This window comes from Rosa chinensis, chromosome 1 (genome assembly GCF_002994745.2).
Source record: "Rosa chinensis cultivar Old Blush chromosome 1, RchiOBHm-V2, whole genome shotgun sequence".
NCBI lineage: Eukaryota > Viridiplantae > Streptophyta > Magnoliopsida > Rosales > Rosaceae > Rosa > Rosa chinensis.
In genome coordinates, this window is record NC_037088.1 from 36,397,249 (window position 1) to 36,419,387 (window position 22,139).

General features: G+C 35.6%; 1 protein-coding gene and 1 long non-coding RNA gene across 9 annotated transcripts; both read right to left on the reverse strand.

The window, feature by feature from the left end:
• Window positions 1–4,176: 4,176 nt before the first annotated feature.
• LOC112196180 (putative invertase inhibitor) lies at window positions 4,177–4,848 on the reverse strand. Its single transcript, XM_024336486.2, has one exon. It carries the CDS (start codon window positions 4,828–4,830, stop codon window positions 4,270–4,272), a length of 561 nt encoding a protein of 186 aa, XP_024192254.1. The 5' UTR covers window positions 4,831–4,848; the 3' UTR covers window positions 4,177–4,269.
• A 10,559-nt stretch (window positions 4,849–15,407) lies between these two features.
• LOC112196189 lies at window positions 15,408–21,479 on the reverse strand. 8 transcript variants are annotated; one of them, XR_005804948.1, is made up of 14 exons: window positions 21,098–21,479; window positions 20,482–20,699; window positions 20,251–20,335; window positions 20,076–20,136; window positions 19,823–19,968; window positions 19,677–19,711; window positions 19,427–19,559; window positions 18,973–19,132; window positions 18,638–18,735; window positions 17,369–18,083; window positions 16,933–17,009; window positions 16,151–16,236; window positions 15,921–16,060; window positions 15,408–15,701 (listed from the first exon to the last, which is right to left on the reverse strand). It is a non-coding gene; the product is annotated as an uncharacterized LOC112196189 (long non-coding RNA). The 8 variants fall into 8 exon arrangements; XR_005804954.1 differs by lacking the exon at window positions 20,482–20,699 and having other exon boundaries at window positions 19,909–19,968; XR_005804951.1 differs by lacking the exon at window positions 20,482–20,699 and having other exon boundaries at window positions 19,677–19,703.
• Window positions 21,480–22,139: the final 660 nt, after the last annotated feature.

Sequence of the window (22,139 nt, forward strand, 5' to 3'; positions counted from 1 at the left end):
GCATTAAGAGGTTTTATTGCCAATCATCAGTTACAATACCTGATTGATTGCTCATGAAAGCATCGATCATTGGTAACGTAAAAAATATCAGAAATGTGAATATTGTTATATTTTTAATCAATGCGGTCTTAGCTGTAAAGGCTGAGATTGCGTCTTTTCCCTCATTCAGTAGTTTAGCTTCACTATAAAAAGGACCATAGGATTCTTTGTTAGAGGTCTTTGACCAAACGCTCTACGCGATTACTCAAATTTTATCTCAATACATTTCAACATTTAAGCAACACTAATCAATTTTTACGTGTTTATCTTATCGCTCTCTTTACCAGTATTTATCTTTCTTCTTTCTTGTACTTTACATTGTCGTTCTTTACATTCCAACAATTTATCTTTTGGCTTATTACTTTGCTGCACTTTATTTCAGTCGGATTACATTCTTGTTCTTTATCTTCCTGCACTTTATTTGTTGCACTTTTACATTCCTGCACTTTCTTTACCTGCATTTTCGTTTTTGTTATTTATTTGCTATTTTTTACATTACGTCATTTACTTTATACAAAATCACAAAAAAGAATCATCATCACTTCACTTTCACCTCAATCACCGAGTTACACAACATGAAGACTGCGGCTAGGTAAGGCCGATCCGTGCTAAAGTTCTTGCATTCAAGGCAGAGAGAACCCCGCGGCCGAGATCGATCCTTCCTCAGCCCACAATCAGCTTATCAGAAGTCAGATCGGCGCAAGATCTATAATCTAGAACAAAACCTCGCTTGGCCTACCGGCCTCTAGTTGGCACACCCGCTCACACGTCACCACTCTAGAAGGACACGTGTCAGCCAAAGAAACCCTCGGCCTAGTGACACGCGGCCGAAACGGTTTTTGAGCGAACACTTTGATACTAAATGATGAAATTAGAATTTGCTTTTGGAAAGCCTAGTTATTAAGGAAAGGTGCATAGGCGTTAATGCAGAAATGTTGTCCTGGTCACCTACCACTGGTTTTAGCATCAAGGGTTTAGATTAGATTAATACATTTTTAGTTTTGTAATCTCAATTAGATAGATGAGGTGACCAGAAGATCATGACTCAGAGTTGATGATATACCCAGAACTAACCCCATAAATTGCCGATGTGGAATAAGAATATGCACTAAACATAACAATAATAGATGGGTGTAATTTACATTCTTCATCATCTTTGATCTTTATTGTGTAGTTTTTATTAGGGCTAATTACTGTTTAGTACCCTGTGGTTTGAATCCAACATCGATTCAATCCCTAACTTTCAATTTCATCAAAAACACCCCTGCATTACCAAATCTCATCTAATAGGTCCTTCCGTCAATTGGAGCTGTTAACTCGCTGACGAGGCATGCCATGTCAGATTATGTGGGCCCCACCTATCAAGAAAAATGTCAAAATTGCCTCTGCCTCTATCCTAGATCCCACACCCACACACCGTCTCTCTCTCTCTCTCTCTCTCTCTCTCTCTCTCTCTCTCTCTCTCTCTCTCTCTCTCTCTAAATACCCAAAATAACGGCATCCTTCTCAAATCAAAACCAAACCTTCAGACCAAATTTAAGTTGGGTTTTTCTGATTTGATTCAATTGAATTGGAATGGTGGTGAAGCTGATGAAGTGGCGGCCGTGGCCGCCGCTGAATACTAGGAAGTACAAGGTGAGGCTGGTGGTGCGACTGGAGGGGTGAGATCTGGTGCGGCAGGAGGAGGAGGACAAGGGCGGCCCCTGGGAGAGTGAGTTGGCCGTTGAGATTAGGTGGAAAGGGACCAATAGGGGGAAAGTGGGGCCCTTGAGCTCATGGTGATATGCAGAAGTGGCCGGCATCAGGGATGTGTCCAACGAGGAACATGTCGTCCGGGTACTCTCGGTCAGTGTAGGCAGTCTGAAGCAGGGGTCTCAAGGCCCTCTGGAATAGACGAACTTGGTTCAACTCCGCATGAAATCAGAGATTTTGCCTCTTCTTCGCAGAGGACGACGAGATGGTGGTCTGAGTTTCATCAGTGTCCTCCACCTCTTCCTCCTCTGATGAAAACGCCGCCGCCGTCGCCGCAGACATGGCCTCAAGCTGATAAGATTGATTCTGCAAATCTGGCCACTGAGTACATCTATAACGATCCAATGGCTTCGTAACTACCTTTAGCAGCAGGCTTGTCTCATTACATGAGCTGTTGAAACGTATTTTTGTTATCGATCATGAGACATTTGTAGGAATTTGCTCATCATGTGGGCTGGAAATAATTTGCATCTGTCTGAAAGAGAGTATTCTTCCTGGAACTGTTGTTTAAAAATCTTTGCAATGTTTTGATTGTAAACAAGTGACATGTTCTATCCAATCAGTTTTCAGGATTAGTTGTGTTCCTGCTCATGTTTTAAGTGCTATTTTTCATTATATGGTTTCACCTGCTAGCTCGTGGTTAATGTGTCTTGGAGTTGAATGTGAATCAACCCCAATTAGCCTTATGGCCATGGCTGGCCCCAATTTGACTACATTTTTCAAAAATACTAGATGGACGACTTGTTTTTAGTTTTCTAGTGATCCGTTGAAGTGTTATTCGATCAGTTGCCAAAACCGTGTATTAAGGTTCAGTTTGAGAGAGCTTACAGTTATGTTAAAGTCATTTATTTGTTAGAAGCACATGAAATTTCAATAGAGCTTTTAGGATGTTGATCTGGAATGCTTTCTAGAAAGCACCTGCCTAACTTTCCAGCTCCTAAAAGAACACATTACAAGTTACAAGAAGCCTCTTGGTCTCTTTGGAAGCTCTTTTCACAGTTTGAAAATCACTCTCCACATGCTGAAAAGGTAACTTGGAATTGGCACTAGTTTTATTTCTTGATGGAGCCTTCTCATCCATTTATATTGCTTTGGTAATAATGTCCCATTTCTGCTTCAAAATCTGTACAATTCCTTCAACATTTTGAATTGACAGTACCTCATCAATCATCATGTAGCTTAGCTTAGTGTTATGAAATGCTATAATGCTGTTTAGCATTGAAGTCTAAGATATCAACCAAAGTAACTCTTTCTTGAAGTTACTCCAAAACACAGATTTGATTGACTTGTGCCTTGCCAAAATTATAAACTAAATAAAATAAATAAATAAAACTTATACTGGTTTTTAATGTAACTATAGAATGGATGGGTACCCATAAAGATAAACAACACTTTTGAGTCACCTGTGCTTCACAATAGTTGTCATATATATGACTTGTATTAGGGTTAATTGGTCACATTCCTTCGAAAGTTATCATATCCTTTAGCTAGCTACTTATAATAGACCACATGTCACATACAACAACCAAAGCACACATGTAGAATTCTTGTATCAACAGCCAGTTTCTACCTCATCATTCCGAATATTATTGAACCTAGACAACATTGTTTTGGAAAGTGTTTCACGTACAGGAGCTAATTTCAGCTTTGGGAAATGACACAGAGAAAGGTAATTGGAGAATCTACCTTTTCTCATTGAGTTTCATCGCATTCGTCATCTTCTTACCAATGCCTCTAGAAATTGGATCTCTCGTGAAGCTAACCGTGCTGCCGATACAGTCGCAAAGATAGCCAAATCGAGGTTGTGCACAGAAGTGTGGGTTAATCTACCCCCAACCTCCCTAGTCTATGTTTTAACTAGTGATGGGCTTCCTTGTCCTCACTAAGTGTTAATTGTTTATGTGTTGTAGTTTTGCCTGGTATTCTTACCAGAGATTTAAGTTGTATTTGGTTTATGTACTTGTTTGTGCCTTCTTCCTTTTGGGTTTTCAATTGAAGTATTTTCAGATTAAAAAAAAAAATCATTCCAAATATTTGTTTTCAAAATTTGCATATATTTTGATTGTCAATAAGCCCTGTCACGAAGTTGCATCAACAATTGATAGTCGTCCATAACACTAGCATATCACTACTGATACTAATACATCGTATTGATGAACAAAATTCCAACACAACATTATTGAATAGAAGCTTATAGTTATCGATACTTCTTAGAATAAGAGAACTTAATATGATAGGATCAGTGAGAAGCTAATCTCTCTTGATATTAGCTAGCTTCAAATCTCACCGATTAGGATTTTTCTAATTATTTCTCTATGATTAACTAAGATTGTTGTTCAAGTTACATGCTAGCCGAGTTCGATCAGAAACAGCCTAACAAACAAGTAGCAAATAATGGACCATAATAATCCAATAATAAGATTACAAATTCATGAAACACAGCCAGCCATGCATACATATATATTATCACCTCTTTGTTTAATAAAACGGCGAACTGACCATATTGATAATCAGAAGCGCTAAAACACACAGCTGAAACATCTCGTGGTTCCTCTTCGTTAATGGCGAAACCAACCCTGGTCTCTCTTCGAATCCATCTTCGCAAGTCGTGGCGGCACCGGCGACCGAACTCACTGCGATATTGGCGTGTCTGTTGTCCTTCATTTTGTAATCCTTGACAGCTTGCTTGATGCTAGGTATGGCGTCTGTGTAAAGGTCCAAACAGTCATCCAAATACACCCTTACGAACTTGTCAAGCTCCTCGTTCTTGAGAAGATGCTTGATGAAGCGCCTTGTGTTGGTCACGTTGTGCTGGACTAGATTCATGGAGATGAGGCCGAGTTGCCGGAGATCGGCGTCTTGGCTGTTTGGGGCGGCTTGGAGAGAAGTCACGCAAAACTTGTAGCTCAGGTTGGGGTCTTTTTGAGCACATTTCTTGCAGGTTTCAGAGATGAGATTGTTGGCTGTTATGGGAGTCAACGTTGATGAGAAGAGGAGGAAGAAAGGGAGGAATGTGAAGGTGAATATGGGAGTTGTCATTTTGTGGGGATGAGAACTATGAAGTTTTGCGGGGTTGCGGTATTTATAGGTAGTTTGGATAAGTTATGGAATTAAATTTGCTCATCATCTTTTTTTTTTGACTAGATTTGCTCATCATCTTTGGTCTGGTGGTGATACCACCATCTCATAAAGTTTCATCACGTGTTTAACAACATAATTATAATTAATTCTTAAAATTTTATTATAATGAACTAATAATATTTATAATTAATGAAGAGAAAGAAATAAAAATTACTCTCTCTCTTCCTTCCCAATTCTCAGTTCTTCCGGAGTTTTCATCTTTCTCCCAGCAAACTCAATTGCAGACCACTTCATAAATATCCTCACTCTTCTACTTTATAATTTAATATTCTTAAAGTATGGCAACTCTAAAATAAACAAATAATAACCGAAAAATCCATATTAGGACCCGTCCTCTACTGTTCGTCGTTCATGTTTAAGCAAGACTTCACTAATTTAATCCAATCCTGATGAAAGCCGGCCAAAAGCTTGTAAACAAGTTGCTAAGTAGTCCCAATTTAATAAATCATAGGTTTTCTCCAAATCAATTTTAATGGCCATGTGACCTTTAATCATGCTGTAATGTGCTGCATTGTGTTTGCCCTCTTAGATTGTTTGGTGGTAAATTTGGATCTATTTTTTTTAAATAAGGTTGATAGGACCTCATGGGTGGAAATCACTTGCCGAAACGACTACTAATTATATACATTACTGATGTGAGATAAGTAGAGGTTGGGTTCGTTGTGAATCCTACTTTTTAGGACTAGTAGAAGTACTCATGTAGGCTCGGGTAGAACAGCTAGCTCTGGGTTTTTGAGTGGCAGTTCAACTTATCCACTGATTCTAATACACGTCTGGTATCAGAGCCAAAAGGCCGAGAGGGAAGTTAGTGAGAGAGAGACCCAAACCTTAGGAGGTTGTCCTTTGAGGAAGTAGCAACTTGTGTTCCCGGTAGTAAGTCGCACAGAGGCGCAGTGAAACCGTTGGTAAGCTTGGGTGCCCCATCAAAGACCTCAGCCTAAGAATTAAGTCCATCTCCCTCTAAAATCTCTTAAATCCCGATGACTTCTGAATCGAGTAGTATTTCAGATACTATGCTAAACTGTGAGGAGTGGTCTTCTCATAGTTTAACTGAAATTGTAGGAAATTGGAAATTACCCAAGAAAAGCTACAATGAAATATACAAAATAGGAACTTTTGACTTCAAAACTTTATACTCAATTAAGACACAAGAACAAACTATTGAAGTAGGTTCTGACCATCAAATTATTCAACTGTTTACTCAAAAAGCTTTAGCAGAACACAAAAAGAAAGACTACAAGTATTTGCATATAGGTGCAGTACAAGTAGGAATTCAACCCTTGACCAGAAATGGTCTCAAAGCCTCTGTTTTTGTTGCTCTACGTGATTGTAGACACAGAAACTTTGAAGACTCAATTTTAGGACTAGTTGAATCAAGTTTATGCAATGGTCCTATTCACTTTGAATGTTTTCCAAACTTTCCTGTGTCACTTAATGATCCAGGACTTTTAAAAGCTTTAACCCTAAATGTCAAAACACATGGTTATGACATGTCTCCAGGTGAACAACCCTTGGCTGTCATTTACCGAATTCACTACAGAGTAATGAACACTCTGTTAAGTGCAAAAGCTAAATCTACAGATCCCAAAGGTCAAACTCTTTTATTAGAAACAGATATGAGAAAGTCAAATATTGTCATACCCAAAATGATAAAGTGGACTGACATCGAGCTACCCTCTGAGTGGAAACTTGATGAAGCAGTTCCTCCAAAACCCATAGAAAGCCATCAAGTAGATTATATTTCCAAAATTCTGATGGAAGTGTAAATATACGCTTTGCATCAAGTAGTTCAGGAAACAATCTGCTCTGCAGACAATTTTCAAGCTCAAATAGATCTACCCGATCAACCCCAATCTCACATGAAAATGAAAGAAATCTTAGAAACCTTAATTTAAGAAATTTAGATGAATCCTCTACAATACCAAGACCCTTCTACACAGTAGTAGAAGAACAAGAAACTAGACAAGCTTCTCCAACTCAATCCTCAATGGCTGCAGAAGAAATAAGAGATCCTCAAATTTTTACAATATTAAAACCCTTTGAAATTGACAAAGAGTACCTAAGGAAAGACTTTTATTCTGACCAAAATAGTTCCAAACGTAAAGCCTTCTTTGCAATCTTTGACAAACAAGAAAGAGACCAAATTCAAGAAGAATACTATGCTTTTATGAACAAACACAAATTAAATATTTATTTCTTTGATTGGTACTTTGACTTGTCCAAAACTGAAAATAATTCTAACAAGAAAATTAATGTAACAAACAAAGTTACAAAAACTTGGACTCTAGCAGATAGGAAAACCCTAGAAGCTAAGAGACCACCAATGGAAGAAATAAAAATTCCAATAAGAAAAGAAACAATTATTGCTTCTCCGTACAAAATGCAAAATGCGCTAGATAGACAAAAGGAAGCAACAAAAGATGATATTCAAAAAATTATGGAACAAAACAATTTTACAAACCAATATTTAGATACAGTAGGAACCCAATTGGATCGTATAGAAACATTGATTAGGTCTGAACCTAGACCAGACCCAAAAGGAAAAATAAAGAAATCAATGAGCCTATACTCAAACCCTTTCAACCAGATGAAAACCTTTCTCTAAAAAATGATAGTCAACTACTAGAAGAAATTGAACAACATTTAAAAAGATTAAATTTAAGTGAACCCACTAGTTCAAATCCTTCAAACTCCTTAAGAATCAATACCCTTTCTGACCTTAGAGAAGATTCGGATAGTGACTCTGACGTCAGCCAAATTGAAGAAAATTTCAAAATAGAGAAACTAAAGTTTCCCCCTTCAAGAAATTATTATCCAAGACCGACTCCAATAGATTTACAATTTGAAGAAGCAAAACTTGAAAAACATGTTGGATATTCTGCTGGTACTTTGTACGAGTGGAACATAGATGGCATGAGTGAATACAGAATCATCCAACACATCAATGAAATGTTAATGGTTAGCAATGTTTACAAAAATACAAAAACAGATAGAGAAATCGGTAACATCCTCGTAGCAGGATTTACTGGCCAATTGAAAGGATGGTGGGATAATTATCTCACATCTGATCAACGTAATCAAATTTTAAGCAGTGTTAAAATAGAACAAACAACTGGTGCAATGATTGTTGACCAGCAAAATCTACCTGTAACCGATGTAGTAGCAACGCTTTGTTACTCCATCATGACTCACTTTATAGGTGATCACAAAGCAATCAAAGATAGAATGGCCGAAACCCTTACAAATCTAAGATGTAAAAAGCTTCAAGATTTTCGTTGGTACAAAGATGTTTTCCTCTCAAAAGTCATGCTTAGAACTGACTCAAACCAACCTGTATGGAAAGAAAAATTCATATCAGGATTACCAAATCTTTTTGCTGAAAAAATTAGACAAAAGTTAAAACAAACTTATGGCAATGAAATTCCTTATGGAGATTTAACCTATGGACAGTTAATTAGTACGATTAACACCACAGGTTTAGAATTCTGTAATGATATTAGGTTAAAAGCCCAAATGAAAAAGAATCAAATCACAACAAAGAAAGAACTAGGATCTTTTTGTGAACAATTTGGATACCAATCTCTCAAATCTCCTTCTAGAAAAAAGCCAAAGCATCATAAAAAATATTCAAAGTATTATAAAAAACGTAGATCAAACCCAGAAAGAAAAGTCACATCTAAACCCTATACAAGCTCAAAACCTTATAAAAAATACAAAAGAAAATTTGTCAAGAAAGACTCAGGTCAAAACCCAAAACTTCCTATTTGCTACAAGTGTGGCAAAGCAGGACATTACAAAAAGGACTGTTGAGTCAAACAAAAAATCAACGCTTTAAATCTTGATGAAGAGACAAAAAACAAACTTCTCAAAATCATGCTTGATTCAGAATCAGATAGCTCAGACTATGACGACTCTGATTCAAAAGAAGCTTTGCAAATAGACGAAATTGACTTCTCAGAAACTTCAAGTTCTGATGAAGAAGAAACAGAATGTAAAATCTCAAAAGAAGGTATAAAAATTTGTAACTGCAAAAACAAATTAAAAATCCAAATGATTTCCCGAAAAACAAAAAATGAGTTTTTAGAAATAGCTGCAAAAATGGAAGACACAGAACTTCAAGCTCAATTTCTTACTATCTTCAAAGATTTAATTAAAGAAGATATAGGAAAAGATAATCAATCAAATGACCTTTATAACATAAAAGATATTTTTCAAAGATTCGATAAAAGACAAAAATCTGAAGTAACAATTTCAGATTTACAACAAGAAATAATCCAAGTTAAGAAAGATATAATTCTCCTAAAAACAGAAATTGCAGAACTCAAGAGTAAACCTACAAATGAGGAACCATCCAAAATTGAAGAAAAAGGAGAAAGTAGCCAAAACGATCAAAATATTCAAGAAAATGTGTTTAATGAACACAAGTTTAATGAACAATTTATTGGATTTATTACTAGAGTAACCTACCAAAAATGGAAAACATTAATAACTCTAGCAATTTCAGATTCTTATACTATTCAAATAGTTGTCTTGATTGATACAGGAGCAGATATGAACTGTATTCAACAAGGAATAATACCTACCAAATATTGCGAAAAATCAAAAGAAAAACTCACTGGAGCAGAAGGATCAAAATTGAAAATACGATACAAATTACCAAAAGTTCATGTATGTGTAGATAACATCTGCATCCAAACATTTCTCACAGTTGTCACCAACCTAGACACTGAACTGATTCTAGGAACCCCTTTTATCAGTTTAATCCATCCATTTTTGACAACTGATGAAGGTCTAGAAACAACAATTTTAGGTCAAACAATTCGTTTTCCTTTTATTGAAAAGGCAAAAACTAGAAACTTAAACCTAATTCGAAATGCTGCAATCACCAAAAGGGTCAATTTAATTCAAAACAAAGAAAATCACATAAACTACCTCAAAGAAGATCTACAAATCAAAAGAATTGAACATCAACTTCAACAGCCTTATTTACAAAATAGAATTAAAGAATTTAAAGAAAAATTAGAAAAGGAAGTAAGCTCAAACATCCCAAATGCTTTCTGGAATAGAAAGACCCACATGGTTGAATTACCATATGAAAAAGACTTTGACGAAAGAAAAATCCCTACAAAGGCAAGACCAATTCAAATGAACAATGAATTATTAGAATATTGCAAAAAAGAAATTCAAGATCTTCTAGACAAAAGGTTGATAAGACCTAGCAAATCTCCATGGAGTTGTTCAGCTTTTTATGTTCAGAAGGCTTCTGAACTAGAAAGAGGAGCACCAAGACTTGTAATTAATTACAAACCTTTAAACAAAGTCCTTCAGTGGATAAGATACCCAATTCCAAACAAAAGAGATTTACTCAAAAGACTAGTTCAAGCAAATGTTTTCTCAAAATTTGATATGAAATCTGGTTTTTGGCAAATCCAAATCGCAGAAAAAGACAAGTACAAAACAGCATTTAATGTTCCCTTCGGACACTACGAATGGAATGTTATGCCCTTTGGACTCAAAAATGCCCCTTTAGAATTTCAAAATATGATGAATGATATTTTTAATCCTTATTCAAATTTTTCAATTGTTTACATAGATGATGTTTTAATCTTTTCAGAAAATATTGATCAACATTGAAAACATCTCTATAAATTCTTTCAAATTATTAAAACCAATGGATTAGTGTTGTCAGCACCAAAAATTAAATTATTTCAAACAGAAATTAGATTCTTAGGACACAATATCAAACAAGGTACTATAGTCCCAATTTCTAGAGCAATTGAGTTTGCTAACAAATTTCCTGATGAAATTAAGGATAAAACTCAATTACAAAGATTTTTAGGATGTCTCAATTATATATCTGACTTCTATGAAAAGCTAACAGTTGTGTGCAAACCCCTTTATCAAAGATTAAAGAAAACCCCTCCAGCATGGACAGATGCTCATACTCAAATAGTTAGAGAAGTCAAAGCTTATGTCAAAACCCTACCATGTCTAGGGCTACCAGACCCAGAGTCCTATAAAATTGTCGAGACAGATGCGTCCGACATCGGATATGGTGGAATTTTAAAACAAAAATTAGGAGACAACCAACCTGAACAATTGGTTAGATTTACCTCAGGTTTATGGAACCAAGCTCAGCAAAATTATAGTATTATTAAAAAAGAAATTTTAGCTATAGTGCTATGTATCACAAAGTTTCAAGATGATCTTTTAAACAAAAGGTTTTTACTTCGCATTGATTGCAAAGCAGCAAAATCAGTTTTAGAAAAAGATGTTCAAAACCTTGCCTCTAAACAAATTTTTGCAAGATGGCAAGCAATACTTTCAGTATTTGATTTTGACATTGCATTCATCAAAGGAGAGAGCAATTCCCTTCCAGATTTTCTTACAAGAGAATTTTTACAGGGAAGATGAGTGAAAAAACCCATCCAACTTCAAAAGAATCCTATGCAATGACTCCCACAAGACCACAGCAAAGCAGACTGGTTTCCAGTCTAAATACTTTAAATGTTGCTGGACAATTAGTTCCTATCAGGAACTCTTTCACTCCCTTAGTGGAGCAACCTCAAACGTTTGCTCAAAAATTCACTCAACCAAAATCTTTTGTTTTACCTTCTTCAAGTCAAACAAAATCTTCAAACCTGCAAAAACCTTTTAAAAGCCCGTATTTTATCAAACCTGAAACCAAAACCATTCTGGTTATTGATCCAGAAATTTATGATACTGAACCGTATCAAATTCTTAGAAAAACAACTTATCCTCATTATTTTGTTACCAATGACCCAAACAAAAGCCAAAGGTTTTATGAATTTATCTTGGTTGATACCAATTCAATCACAATCACCCACAACCAAGACAAAGCAAGTGGCCAAATCTCTCATTCCAAAATTCAAATTCGCCAAATTTTAACATTCGATGATTGGAATCAACACCCAATGACTCCCAAACGGTTTTCTCAAGATTTTATTCCTCAACACTATACTTACTGGGATTATATTGATGCCTGGTCAAATGTTTTTTATCTTCAAAATAAAAACAGGAAGCATTCCTGGTTTGTTTTCTTTTGCAAAAACTTTCGCCCAAAATTTCCTTCATGGTTCAAATCATGGTGGCAGTACTTCGGTGCAACCGAAATCATTTTGCCTCCACCAATGAAAAGCTTGTTCAAATTCTTTCAAGAAAATTGTGAACTTTCTATCATCAAACCCTTTGATGCAATTTTTACTTTTTATGCCTTTCAAAATATTGCATGGATCATCTCGTGGGATATAATTGTATCTCCACGAAATCAAGACAGTTCAATGACACTGGTCAGAAGATTCAAACAGAAGTGGTGGGATGGCTTCACAGTTGACAAGTTCTCTGAAGAGTCCCTCCTCCAATGGTTCAAGACCCATCCTCAATATTGGAAGCAAGGATCAATAGTCCAAAGTCAAGAGCAAAACCAATTCTTGTTACAAAAATCCAAGATTCAAAGTCAGCTAGCAGGCATCTCTTCCCCTCACGAGTATGCCATGAAGCTCAAAGAAGTATTATCTCAAATATCACAAAGTGACAATGGAGATGACGACAATGACATCACGGATGAGGTTCAATCTCATTTCGCAAATCATGATCCAGATGCTTTTATCTTCGGCGAGTTTTAATCGCACAGCTATCTCTCAAAAGATCTCAAATCAGACAAAACCCAAATCAGATCTGCAAACGGACAAGACCCAATGTTTACAGATGTCCTAATCTTGATAATTGGGACATATGTGAATAGTGCCACCTCCCTCAAAATTCACCCTTTGATGACACGTTCCATGCTAGGAACACTCAAAAGCAAAAGCAAAGATTTCAAGCAAGACTTTCTTTCCAAAAGCAAGTGATGGTGACATGACCAAGATTTTCAAAGATGGTGACTTTACTCTCCAGCATGACTAGATTCATGCATGGCAAAAAACACGTCAAAAGTTGATACACCAAAGTCTTCAAAGTCTGTCAAGATTGGCAGAATCACGACAAAAGTCTTCAAAGCCTGACACGAATCACAACAAAAGTCGGCAAGATCTTATCTTGACGAATCTCTTCAAATCCAAAGAAGATCATTTTACTTTCCAGCTGTAAACTTGTAACAGTATTGTAATCGGCTATAAAAGGCCATCCAATGTACCAATATAGGCAGAGTCTTTTAGAGACCTGAAGAGTTAATATCAGAGTTCAAAAGAACTGAAAAAAGAGTTTTTGAGAGTTTTAGAGTTGCATAGTAGCCTGCATACTTGCTCTCATCAAGATCAATCTTGTATTCAATTACTTTCATCAATCAAAGTTTCAACTCTTTCAAGGTATCTTTATTCTATTCTGACATTATTTTATACAATCATGTCTTTATATTTGCAATTAAGATTAGATATTGCTGAATATCAATTTCAACTTCGAAAAGTGCGCTTACAACAAAGATTTGTTGAAGGAAAATATCCTGTTGTTCTTCTTCATACAGATCCAGAATCTTTTGATTATGATTGTTATAACTTATATAATATTCCTTTTGAAAACTTTCAAATTATTATTTCAATGATTAAGAAAAGACTAGATAGGTGCAAACGACTACTAATTATATACATTAGAGGTTGGGTTCGTTGTGAATCCTACTTTTTAGGACTAGTAGAAGTACTCATGTAGGCTCGGGTAGAACAGCTAGCTCTGGGTTTTTGAGTGGCAGTTCAACTTATCCACTGATTCTAATACACGTCTGTTAACATGACAACAAAGAGATATCCCACTTTACACATGCTTTTATACTCGGCACGGTGCTTTGTTTGTTTGCGTTGATACTAAATGATATGAAATTAGAATTTGCCTTTGGAAAACCTAGTTATTAAGGAAAGGTGCATAGGCATAGGCGTTAATGCAGAAATGTTGTCCTGGTCACCTACCACTGGTTTTAGCATCAAGGGTTGAGATTAGATTAATACATTTTTAGTTTTGTAATCTCAATTAGATAGATGAGGTGACCAGAAGATCATGACTCAGAGTTGATGTTATACCCAGAACTAACCCCATAAATTGCCGGTGTGGAATAAGAACAGGCACTAAACATATAAGTAATATTTGGGCATGAAATGTACATTCTTCATCATCTTTGTTCTTGAATGTGGATGTTTTATTATTCTTCTATTGGGCTTGTATTGCTGGTGTGGAATAAGAACAGGCACAAAACATATTAGTAATACATGGGTATAATGTACATTCTTCGTCATCTTTGATAGAAGAATAGTATTGTTTTTACTATTCTTTTGTTGGGCTTGTACAGATGATGAAGCTTTGTACAATTTATCATCCGAGTAAAGTACTTGCTGTTGTTAACTGGGATAGTTGAAAATATTTAAAAACTCACTAGTACGAGGCATAGATTGAATCCTTGGAATTTCATAGGTCAATTGGTGAGGCAAGTTTTCTCTTGATAATGAAACTGATATCAGCCATCCTAAAGTAATAATATATTGATGGTAACTTTATAATGAAACTTACATTGTTGGTCTTTTGAAATGACACTTAAATTTTGGTCCTTTGTACAGAAATTCTATCACAATTTAGGTCCTCAACTACTAAGATTCGGAGATATTGGGTTTCATAGACAAAAAGTGGATTACGAATGATTGCTCTTCATGTGGATAACTCTGCTTCGATATGTCAGTACTCTACTAGTTTAACAGTTCTAAATAAATAGTAGAAGCTAAGAATCAAATTAATATTACTCGCAGATCAATTTTGACCCTTATATACTACTAGATAATCTTTCCCGCACGATGCTGCGGGCTTGGTTTTTCTTTCATGAATTAAAGTGTACTTTTGCAATTCCTCCTTCATATTTCCTAAATTCAGTGGTCTTTTCCACCATGCTTGCAATCTCAAGTTTCTTCAAGGTAGCATTGGCCAAGTTTCTCCCCTCCACCATATAATATAATTGATGAAACAATATAATTCCAAGAGGTCTCTTGAAATTCTTTTGTGTGTATTCCCTCAACTTCTTTCAAACTTCATTCCCTAAATGGTGAGCTAATATTTATATAAGACTCTAGAAAAGAGACAATGTCCATTGGAATTGCCCAATGATTTTATTTTTATTACCAAAATCCAATAAGCTATAGTACAGAAAATCCATGTCTACAGAATACTAAAAAAAAAAAAGTCGATTTGTAAATGGGAATCAAATAGAAAAGCTCAGAGTCTAATCAATTTTGTCAACCATGTGAAAGAGAAACAGAGGATATTTTTAGATAATCCTGTATGTAATATTCTAAGTCATGAGGTAATACTTTGCAGAATGTCACAGAACTATTGAAACCGGCATATATTTCCAAATGAGGTGATTGAAGGAACTTGGCAACTCATAGCTAGCAGGGATCTAGAATTTGTCTAAATGCATAATATCCAAAGTCAATCCTAACATGAGAGACAAAAATAACCTGTCGCCAATACAGATTTCTAGCTATGCATCTACCCAAAAGCACTTTGCATGAGTAGCTATTTTTAGAATATTAAGAAAGATATCTATACACTGGCAAGCCAATTTATGCTAAAATTTAGAAAGCCAATAACCAATACTTACTCTAAACTGATCAATTTCTAGCTTGCCAAAGAGGTACATGATTTTTCAGCTTTCCAATTTTTACATAAGATTCCTGTGCAACCTTTGCAGCTGCTTCCAGATCTTTGCTGTGTGGAGCTTTTCAGTTAACTTTGCTTTGTTTCAAAGCTGCTTCCATGTTTCTGGTGCTACCATTCTGTCAAGAATGCTCAATTACTGAGTACAACTTATGGCATACGTATATGTAGTTATATACATATATACATATGTAGTAAAGCCACTTACTTCCTAATCTTATAAACTTAATCTCAGTTTATAAGATTATAAAAAAATAAAAAAACAAAACCTGAAATTCAAAATCTCGAAGAATTTGTGTTTTCGTCTTTGCATACCCACAATATTTGTTTGAACTAACCTTTAAGATAACATCGCTTGCCTCAAACTTAGCTCCTCCACGCAGTACAACCTTATATGCTTCGATGCGGCACACAACATGCTTCCAATAGACATTGTCTTCAAAATTCCAGTCATTCCCTCATTCAGTACTCTTACATTCTGTAATGCAATGCAAGGGTAAGAATGGGGAGGGTGCAATGCTCAGCAATTGGAGTAATAACAGAACACAGATAGAATAGAGGTGAGTACCTATGCGATTTCAGCATGAGGTTTATTATCCATCTAATTATGATAGATTCAGGTTTAATTCCCATCTCCTTCAGAGAATTGAAAACCTAGTACGATAAGGTAATACAAAAACATTTGGAAGAAATGTAAGAGTATGTTCTTAAAAAAAAACAACCATTAGAAATCAAATCGACAAAACCTACCAGAAACATGTAGACTAAAGATGCCTAACAATAATTCTGTTTTGAGATGATAGTTCTTTATCTACAAAAGTTGGACATTTTAGATTCATATAAAAAATAAAAAAAGATAAAAAGAAGTTAATTATGTGGCAAAGCCTTATTATGAGGAAACTTCACTGTTCTAAATAGATCAAGCAGAACAGGAATGTATTAACAAAAATATCCTTGACCATGAAGTTGAGATCACTTTCTTGTTAGGAACACCCTATCAGTTATACTTGCTATCCCATACTATACATTGATCAATTAGGCATACAAATAGGTGCTTGGTAAACAGTTGTATGAAAATATGGACTCGGTAAACTTTGCATAAACAAAATATGGACACGGTATGTTTTAAAGTTCCATGCTGCGAAGTCTATCAACTAAGCTGTATCCCTAAATACCCCTATCATCTTGACTTTTCTGTATATGTTATAAGTTAAACTGAAGTCATGTTCAATACAGTAAAAGATGCAACTGTTACTTTCTGTTGGGGGGTTGAATACATGCTGAGTCAAAAATGGGTCCTTCATTATTGAAGGCCTTAAATTGTAGATATTAAAAGCAGCAGGCTTCTACCTATGTCCATATTGTAAAACAGGTTCAGCATCTTCATCAACCCTGCTTGAGCCCATAACATTATCAACCTCAATCACCTGAAATCATGTCAAGAGTTAAAAAGGAGTATGGAAACATTAATCTCATTGCTCAGCTTATCCCAAACTATTACATACTAAATTCCCAAACTATAACAACCCCAACATACTAAACAAACTAATACCCAAGCTAAATTTGGCCAAGTTTTCTGTTATTAGCTCCACCCCTTTCCAAACTTTCGTTAAGGCAGCATTGCCAAACTTGTTGCTCTAAATAACCCAATTGAATAAAATTACCAGAAATCAAATAACAAAAACAAAAGTACCCAATTGAAACCAAGACTGAAACTTTAGTGTAGAATCCAATCCAGATCACCGAACCCATAAACTAAATGAGGAGAATCAACAAATCTACTTACAGGAGACGTCCAACGACTTGAACAGCGGTCACAAACCTCAAAACTCTTCTCTGCAAATGGCGTAACCCTAACCAGTGTCCTGATGTAGTTAATAGAGATGAGAAAGGGATCTGGATAATTGGGTTAGGCAGTGATGGATGAAAATCGGAGAAGATTGAAATTGTGGACCAGAAGACCTCTCCCGCGAAAGACCCAGAAGACCTATATCCCTCTCTCGCAGTTGGTTCCATGGCAGCGTTGTAATAAAAAAAACAATGAGGGGTAAAAATGTAAATCAATTTGCCAGATACTGTTCATCCGGAGATAGCGCTTTAGTATAGGTAACTAGAAATGTTTGCCCGCGCATTGCTGCGGGAGTTAGAATTGGGAGTGAATTGTTTGCAGAAGTGAAGAGAGGGACGTTGGCTTCACATTTTATGATTCAAGTAATAGCATTTCAGTTCATTAGCACAAATAATAGATCAAAAACTCTATCAGGCCTTTAAGAGCAAATTGTGGTTGTCTGTCTCTCTCTTTACTGTCAAACCGGCGAGAGCATATATTAAGAGAGAGCAAAGGTATTTTCAAGCTTCTTGATAACCGAGTTCAAACTAAGACTAATGCATTGTAACTGCTTTCTTCTGTATATCTTCTTTGGTGAGTTTGTGCTTAGCTTCGGCGTGATCATTATGGTCTCTAGCTTCCTTCTTACTCCATGGTCTGCATATATATTTAGCTGCAATTTATACCGAGATGAACATAGTTTATATGGCTCGCATATCTTGGGAACATTTAATCATGCAAGCATTTCATATATATATATATTTATATTTCACTCAGTCCCAGAAAAATGAGCAGGAAATTAGATTTAAAAGCATAAAACTTTATCCAATGAACAAATGCAATTACTTCAGCACAGGTTAATTAGGAACTAAACTAACATATAGTACTCGCTCAACCAATGCTATCTCTCGATTATGTCATCGATAGTTAGGAGAATTTTTTTTTACTATTTTCAGAATTTGATCTGCAAACATTTTCAAACAGTTAATTAAGTATAGTCAATGGGGAAGGAGCAAAGAGGATGACATTGTTCTAGCAAACATAGTGAACAAATAGATAGAATACCAATAGGAATCCAAATGAGGATAAAAGAGGCTGAATACGTTGATTCTAGCATATAAACTGGAAACTGGAATAAGGGGTCTAGAATCATATATTTTAATCCTTTAAATCACTCAAGAAGTAAACTTTGAAGAGAGACAGATCCAAAATTTCCAGAATGGTTACCTGTTTGAGCTCTCCATTTTTGCCTCCCGTGGTTGTGGAAATTATATGACCAGTTGCTCTTCTGAACTTCCTGAATATGTGCAGCGTTTAATCCCCAACTACACAGAAAAAAGAACAAATTAGATTCACAAACCTGGACTATATATGCTTTAATTCCCTGCTTAACGTCGTCTGCAATTTATAACTATCAATCAAGTTGTAGCTGATAAAAATACGACATAAACTAATGTCATTACAGAAAACAACATTGAATGTTAACCATTGCTGCCAGCATTAGGAAAGAGGTGGTTACCAATAAGTAAAGAAAAAAGCTTGCGCATATCGACAAAACTCACCAGTGATCAAAAGTAAGCCAGAAGAAATCCACTTCAAAAAGACAACCCCTTGTCTTTCAACCTTCCAGCCAAGATGATGGCAGCCAAGAGCAACCTTCAAAAAGACAACCCCTTGTCTTTCAACCTTTCAACCTTCCAGCCAACATGGGTAATGCTTGCTCTGCATATAAACACAATGGATAAATAAAAATTTTCTCTTGAAATCACAACCAAACATTTATCCAAAAAAGAAAAGAAAAAAAGATGTTTGTTCTTTGAAGCGTTCTGTACTTTGGGTTTAAATTTGAAAAAAAGAAAAAAAAAATAGATGTTTGTTGTTTGGATCATTAGTTTTTGATGATTCAGTGTTTCTTGCAAAGTGGTAGCTCTTTCTAGGGTTCGGAAAAGCTAGTACAGACTGAAAATAAATAAAAGCTAGTAATTGTGTCCGTAATCAATATTCAAGTACTATTACCTTCTCCTTGAATGCTTTTTTCATGCTTTGAAATGGTAATGCTGATGCCTTATCATATGGATTAAGAAGCTTCTCCATTGAAGTTTTAACTTGGCTTTTTGTACTATTTGAACTCTATCTGAGAATGATTTGTCTGTCAAATGAAGAAAATCAGCCAAAGCTTAAGACAGGTTACCATATTATAATTGAAACACAGAGAGAGAGAGAGGCTTAAACTTTCATCTAAATATAAGAATGTATAAAGCTCAACCTCAAGAATTCAGAGATGCTGCAATTCCTGGTAACCTGATAATCAGGCAGAAGATAGCAAAAACATTTCTTGTTAAGATGAAATTCAATCAACAAATAACCAACCAGAGACTCATTAATCACATTATTCTGAATCAAATTTGATACCAGTAAAAAAACAAATTTGTGATGCTGCGGGTTTGTCTTTTTTCCTCAAAAAAGAAGAAAGAATTGTTCATCTCTTGGCTTCTGACCTTAGCAATTTTGCTTTTCAGCCAGGCGCTTTGCTTTTTAGCAAGGTTGGAATGACATTCCTATTCACATGAGAGCAAGAGCAATGATCATATCAATGAAGAATCGACTCCACTTAATTCAAGTTTTAATTTCTTTAGAACCTATCCAATAGTTATCTATATCTTACCTCACAACTTCCTCAAATCAGTTGAAGAAAGTAGGTCTGCAAAATTATGGCAGCAAAATTTCTGCAAACGACAGACATAATTTATTTGAAGCTTCAATTGGCAGGCCATACAGTAAGATCCTTTATCACAATAAAGTTGTAAACTTTTGATATGAGATGGAAGTATGGAACTCACTTGCCGATGCAGACATACATCAATTTCAGAAAAGGAGTGGTTGATTGGATATGGACAAAATGTGAGATGGTAGAGACCCAAAAAACTGTAAACATTTTAAAACAGCTAATTAAGTACAGTCAAACAGCTAATGAAGTATAAACATTTTCAAACAGATTGATGTGCGATGCCAAAGATAAACTAAACTGATCTAAAAAAACAAAGAAAGTCAAAAAAGAAAACCACATATACCTAAGCATCATTCCAGCATCAGTCTTCAAAAAACAACAAAATCAGTGTGTTTTAAATCGTCAAAAGTTTTTTAAGCTTTGCAGATGGTGATGGGAGTCTGAACGAAACTGATAATATGGCCTTCATTTAGTCAATTACCTCTTTTGTTGGGTCTTTACTATAATATTTGTGTGTGTTGAAAATTCTAATTATCATCCATGTTGAGATTTCTTCCCTTCCTGTTCAAGACCATATTATCAAATGGCATATATAGTTATACTGTTTGAGATTTTGAGTAACCTTACGTGCTACAGAGATCTTCTGAAGAACTCTTAGATCTCATTGTGTATCATTTTCTTTTATTACTTTTGCTATGTTTTATTGACTTTTCATGATGTATTGTGCGATGATTCCTTAACTTCCCTGTGTCTATGTTTTGTAAATCAAATAACCAAAGTGGATCTCATTCTGTGAGTTAGTCATCAACAATTCAACACCTTCATACCCACCTTCAAATCAAATTGTTCAATCATATGTATCGGTGAACAAAAAATACAAAATCCATCTGATGCCGGCGAAAAGAAAATACAGAACCCAGAATCAATTTCAATTAAAAGATTCGAAATTAAAAAAATACCTTCCCCTTCTTCCCTGTTCTTGTCTCCCTCTCTCACTCTCTTCTCCTTCTAAGTCGTATAAAAAAAGATTTCATTAGCTCTAATTTGATAACTGAGAAAGACATTGTTGAACTTCATTGAACTTTGGTCGATAGCTCAACCCGATAATCTCGAAGACTTAATGTTATCAAGACGAACACAAAAGAAGCTTTGATGGATGACTAAACCCGCTGGTGTGAAACAGTAAATCTTCCCGTGGAGGCGTGGACAAAAGCTTCTGTCGGTGTAAATAAACGCTTGCAGATCCAACATCTAAGACTATTCTGAAAAAGGAGAGAGTCGGTGTAGATAGACGCTTCCAGAAAAGAGGAGAGAATGGCAGCGCGTAGTTATGGCAAATAGAAAGGGTAAAATCGACAATCCCGGATGAACAGTATAACAGTGGATCCGTCTTTAGATGTATGTATAATAATTTGTTAGGGGCCTCATAGATGCAATGACGTAATGCACTTTTACCCAATACAACTGTTCCTCCCTTTTCCTTTCTGATTGTGAATCTTCATCTCTCTTATTTCGTAAGTATAAACGTGTTTCTCCCTTTCTGAATGTCTTTGTCTCCTCATCAATGAAGTACTGTAATTTTGTTTTGGCTGAAATTTTCTGGGATTACGGATTTTTCTGCAATTATCTGCCGTAATCTGCAATTATCTGCAGGTGACTCCTGATGTACATTTCCAAAAAGATTTGGGCTTATATAGCTTGGATAATGTGGAGATTGTAATGGCTCTAGAACAAGAGTTCAAGCTTGAGATTCCTAACAAGGAAGCTGATAAGATTGATTCTGCAAATCTGGCCATTGAGTACATCTATAACCATCCAATGGCTTCGTAACTACCTTTAGCAGCAGGCTTGCCTCATTACATGAGCTGTTGAAATGTATTTTTGTTATCGATCATGTGACATTTGTAGGAATTTGCTCATCATGTGGGCTGGAAAGAAAGAGAGTATTCTTCCTGGAACTGTTGTTTAAACATCTTTGCAATGGTTTGATTGTAAACAAGT

What these genes read in the sequence shown, in the direction of transcription:
- LOC112196180 (XM_024336486.2), bottom strand. Translation starts at nt 4,830, where the DNA reads ATGACAACTCCCATATTCACCTTCACATTCCTCCCTTTCTTCCTCCTC.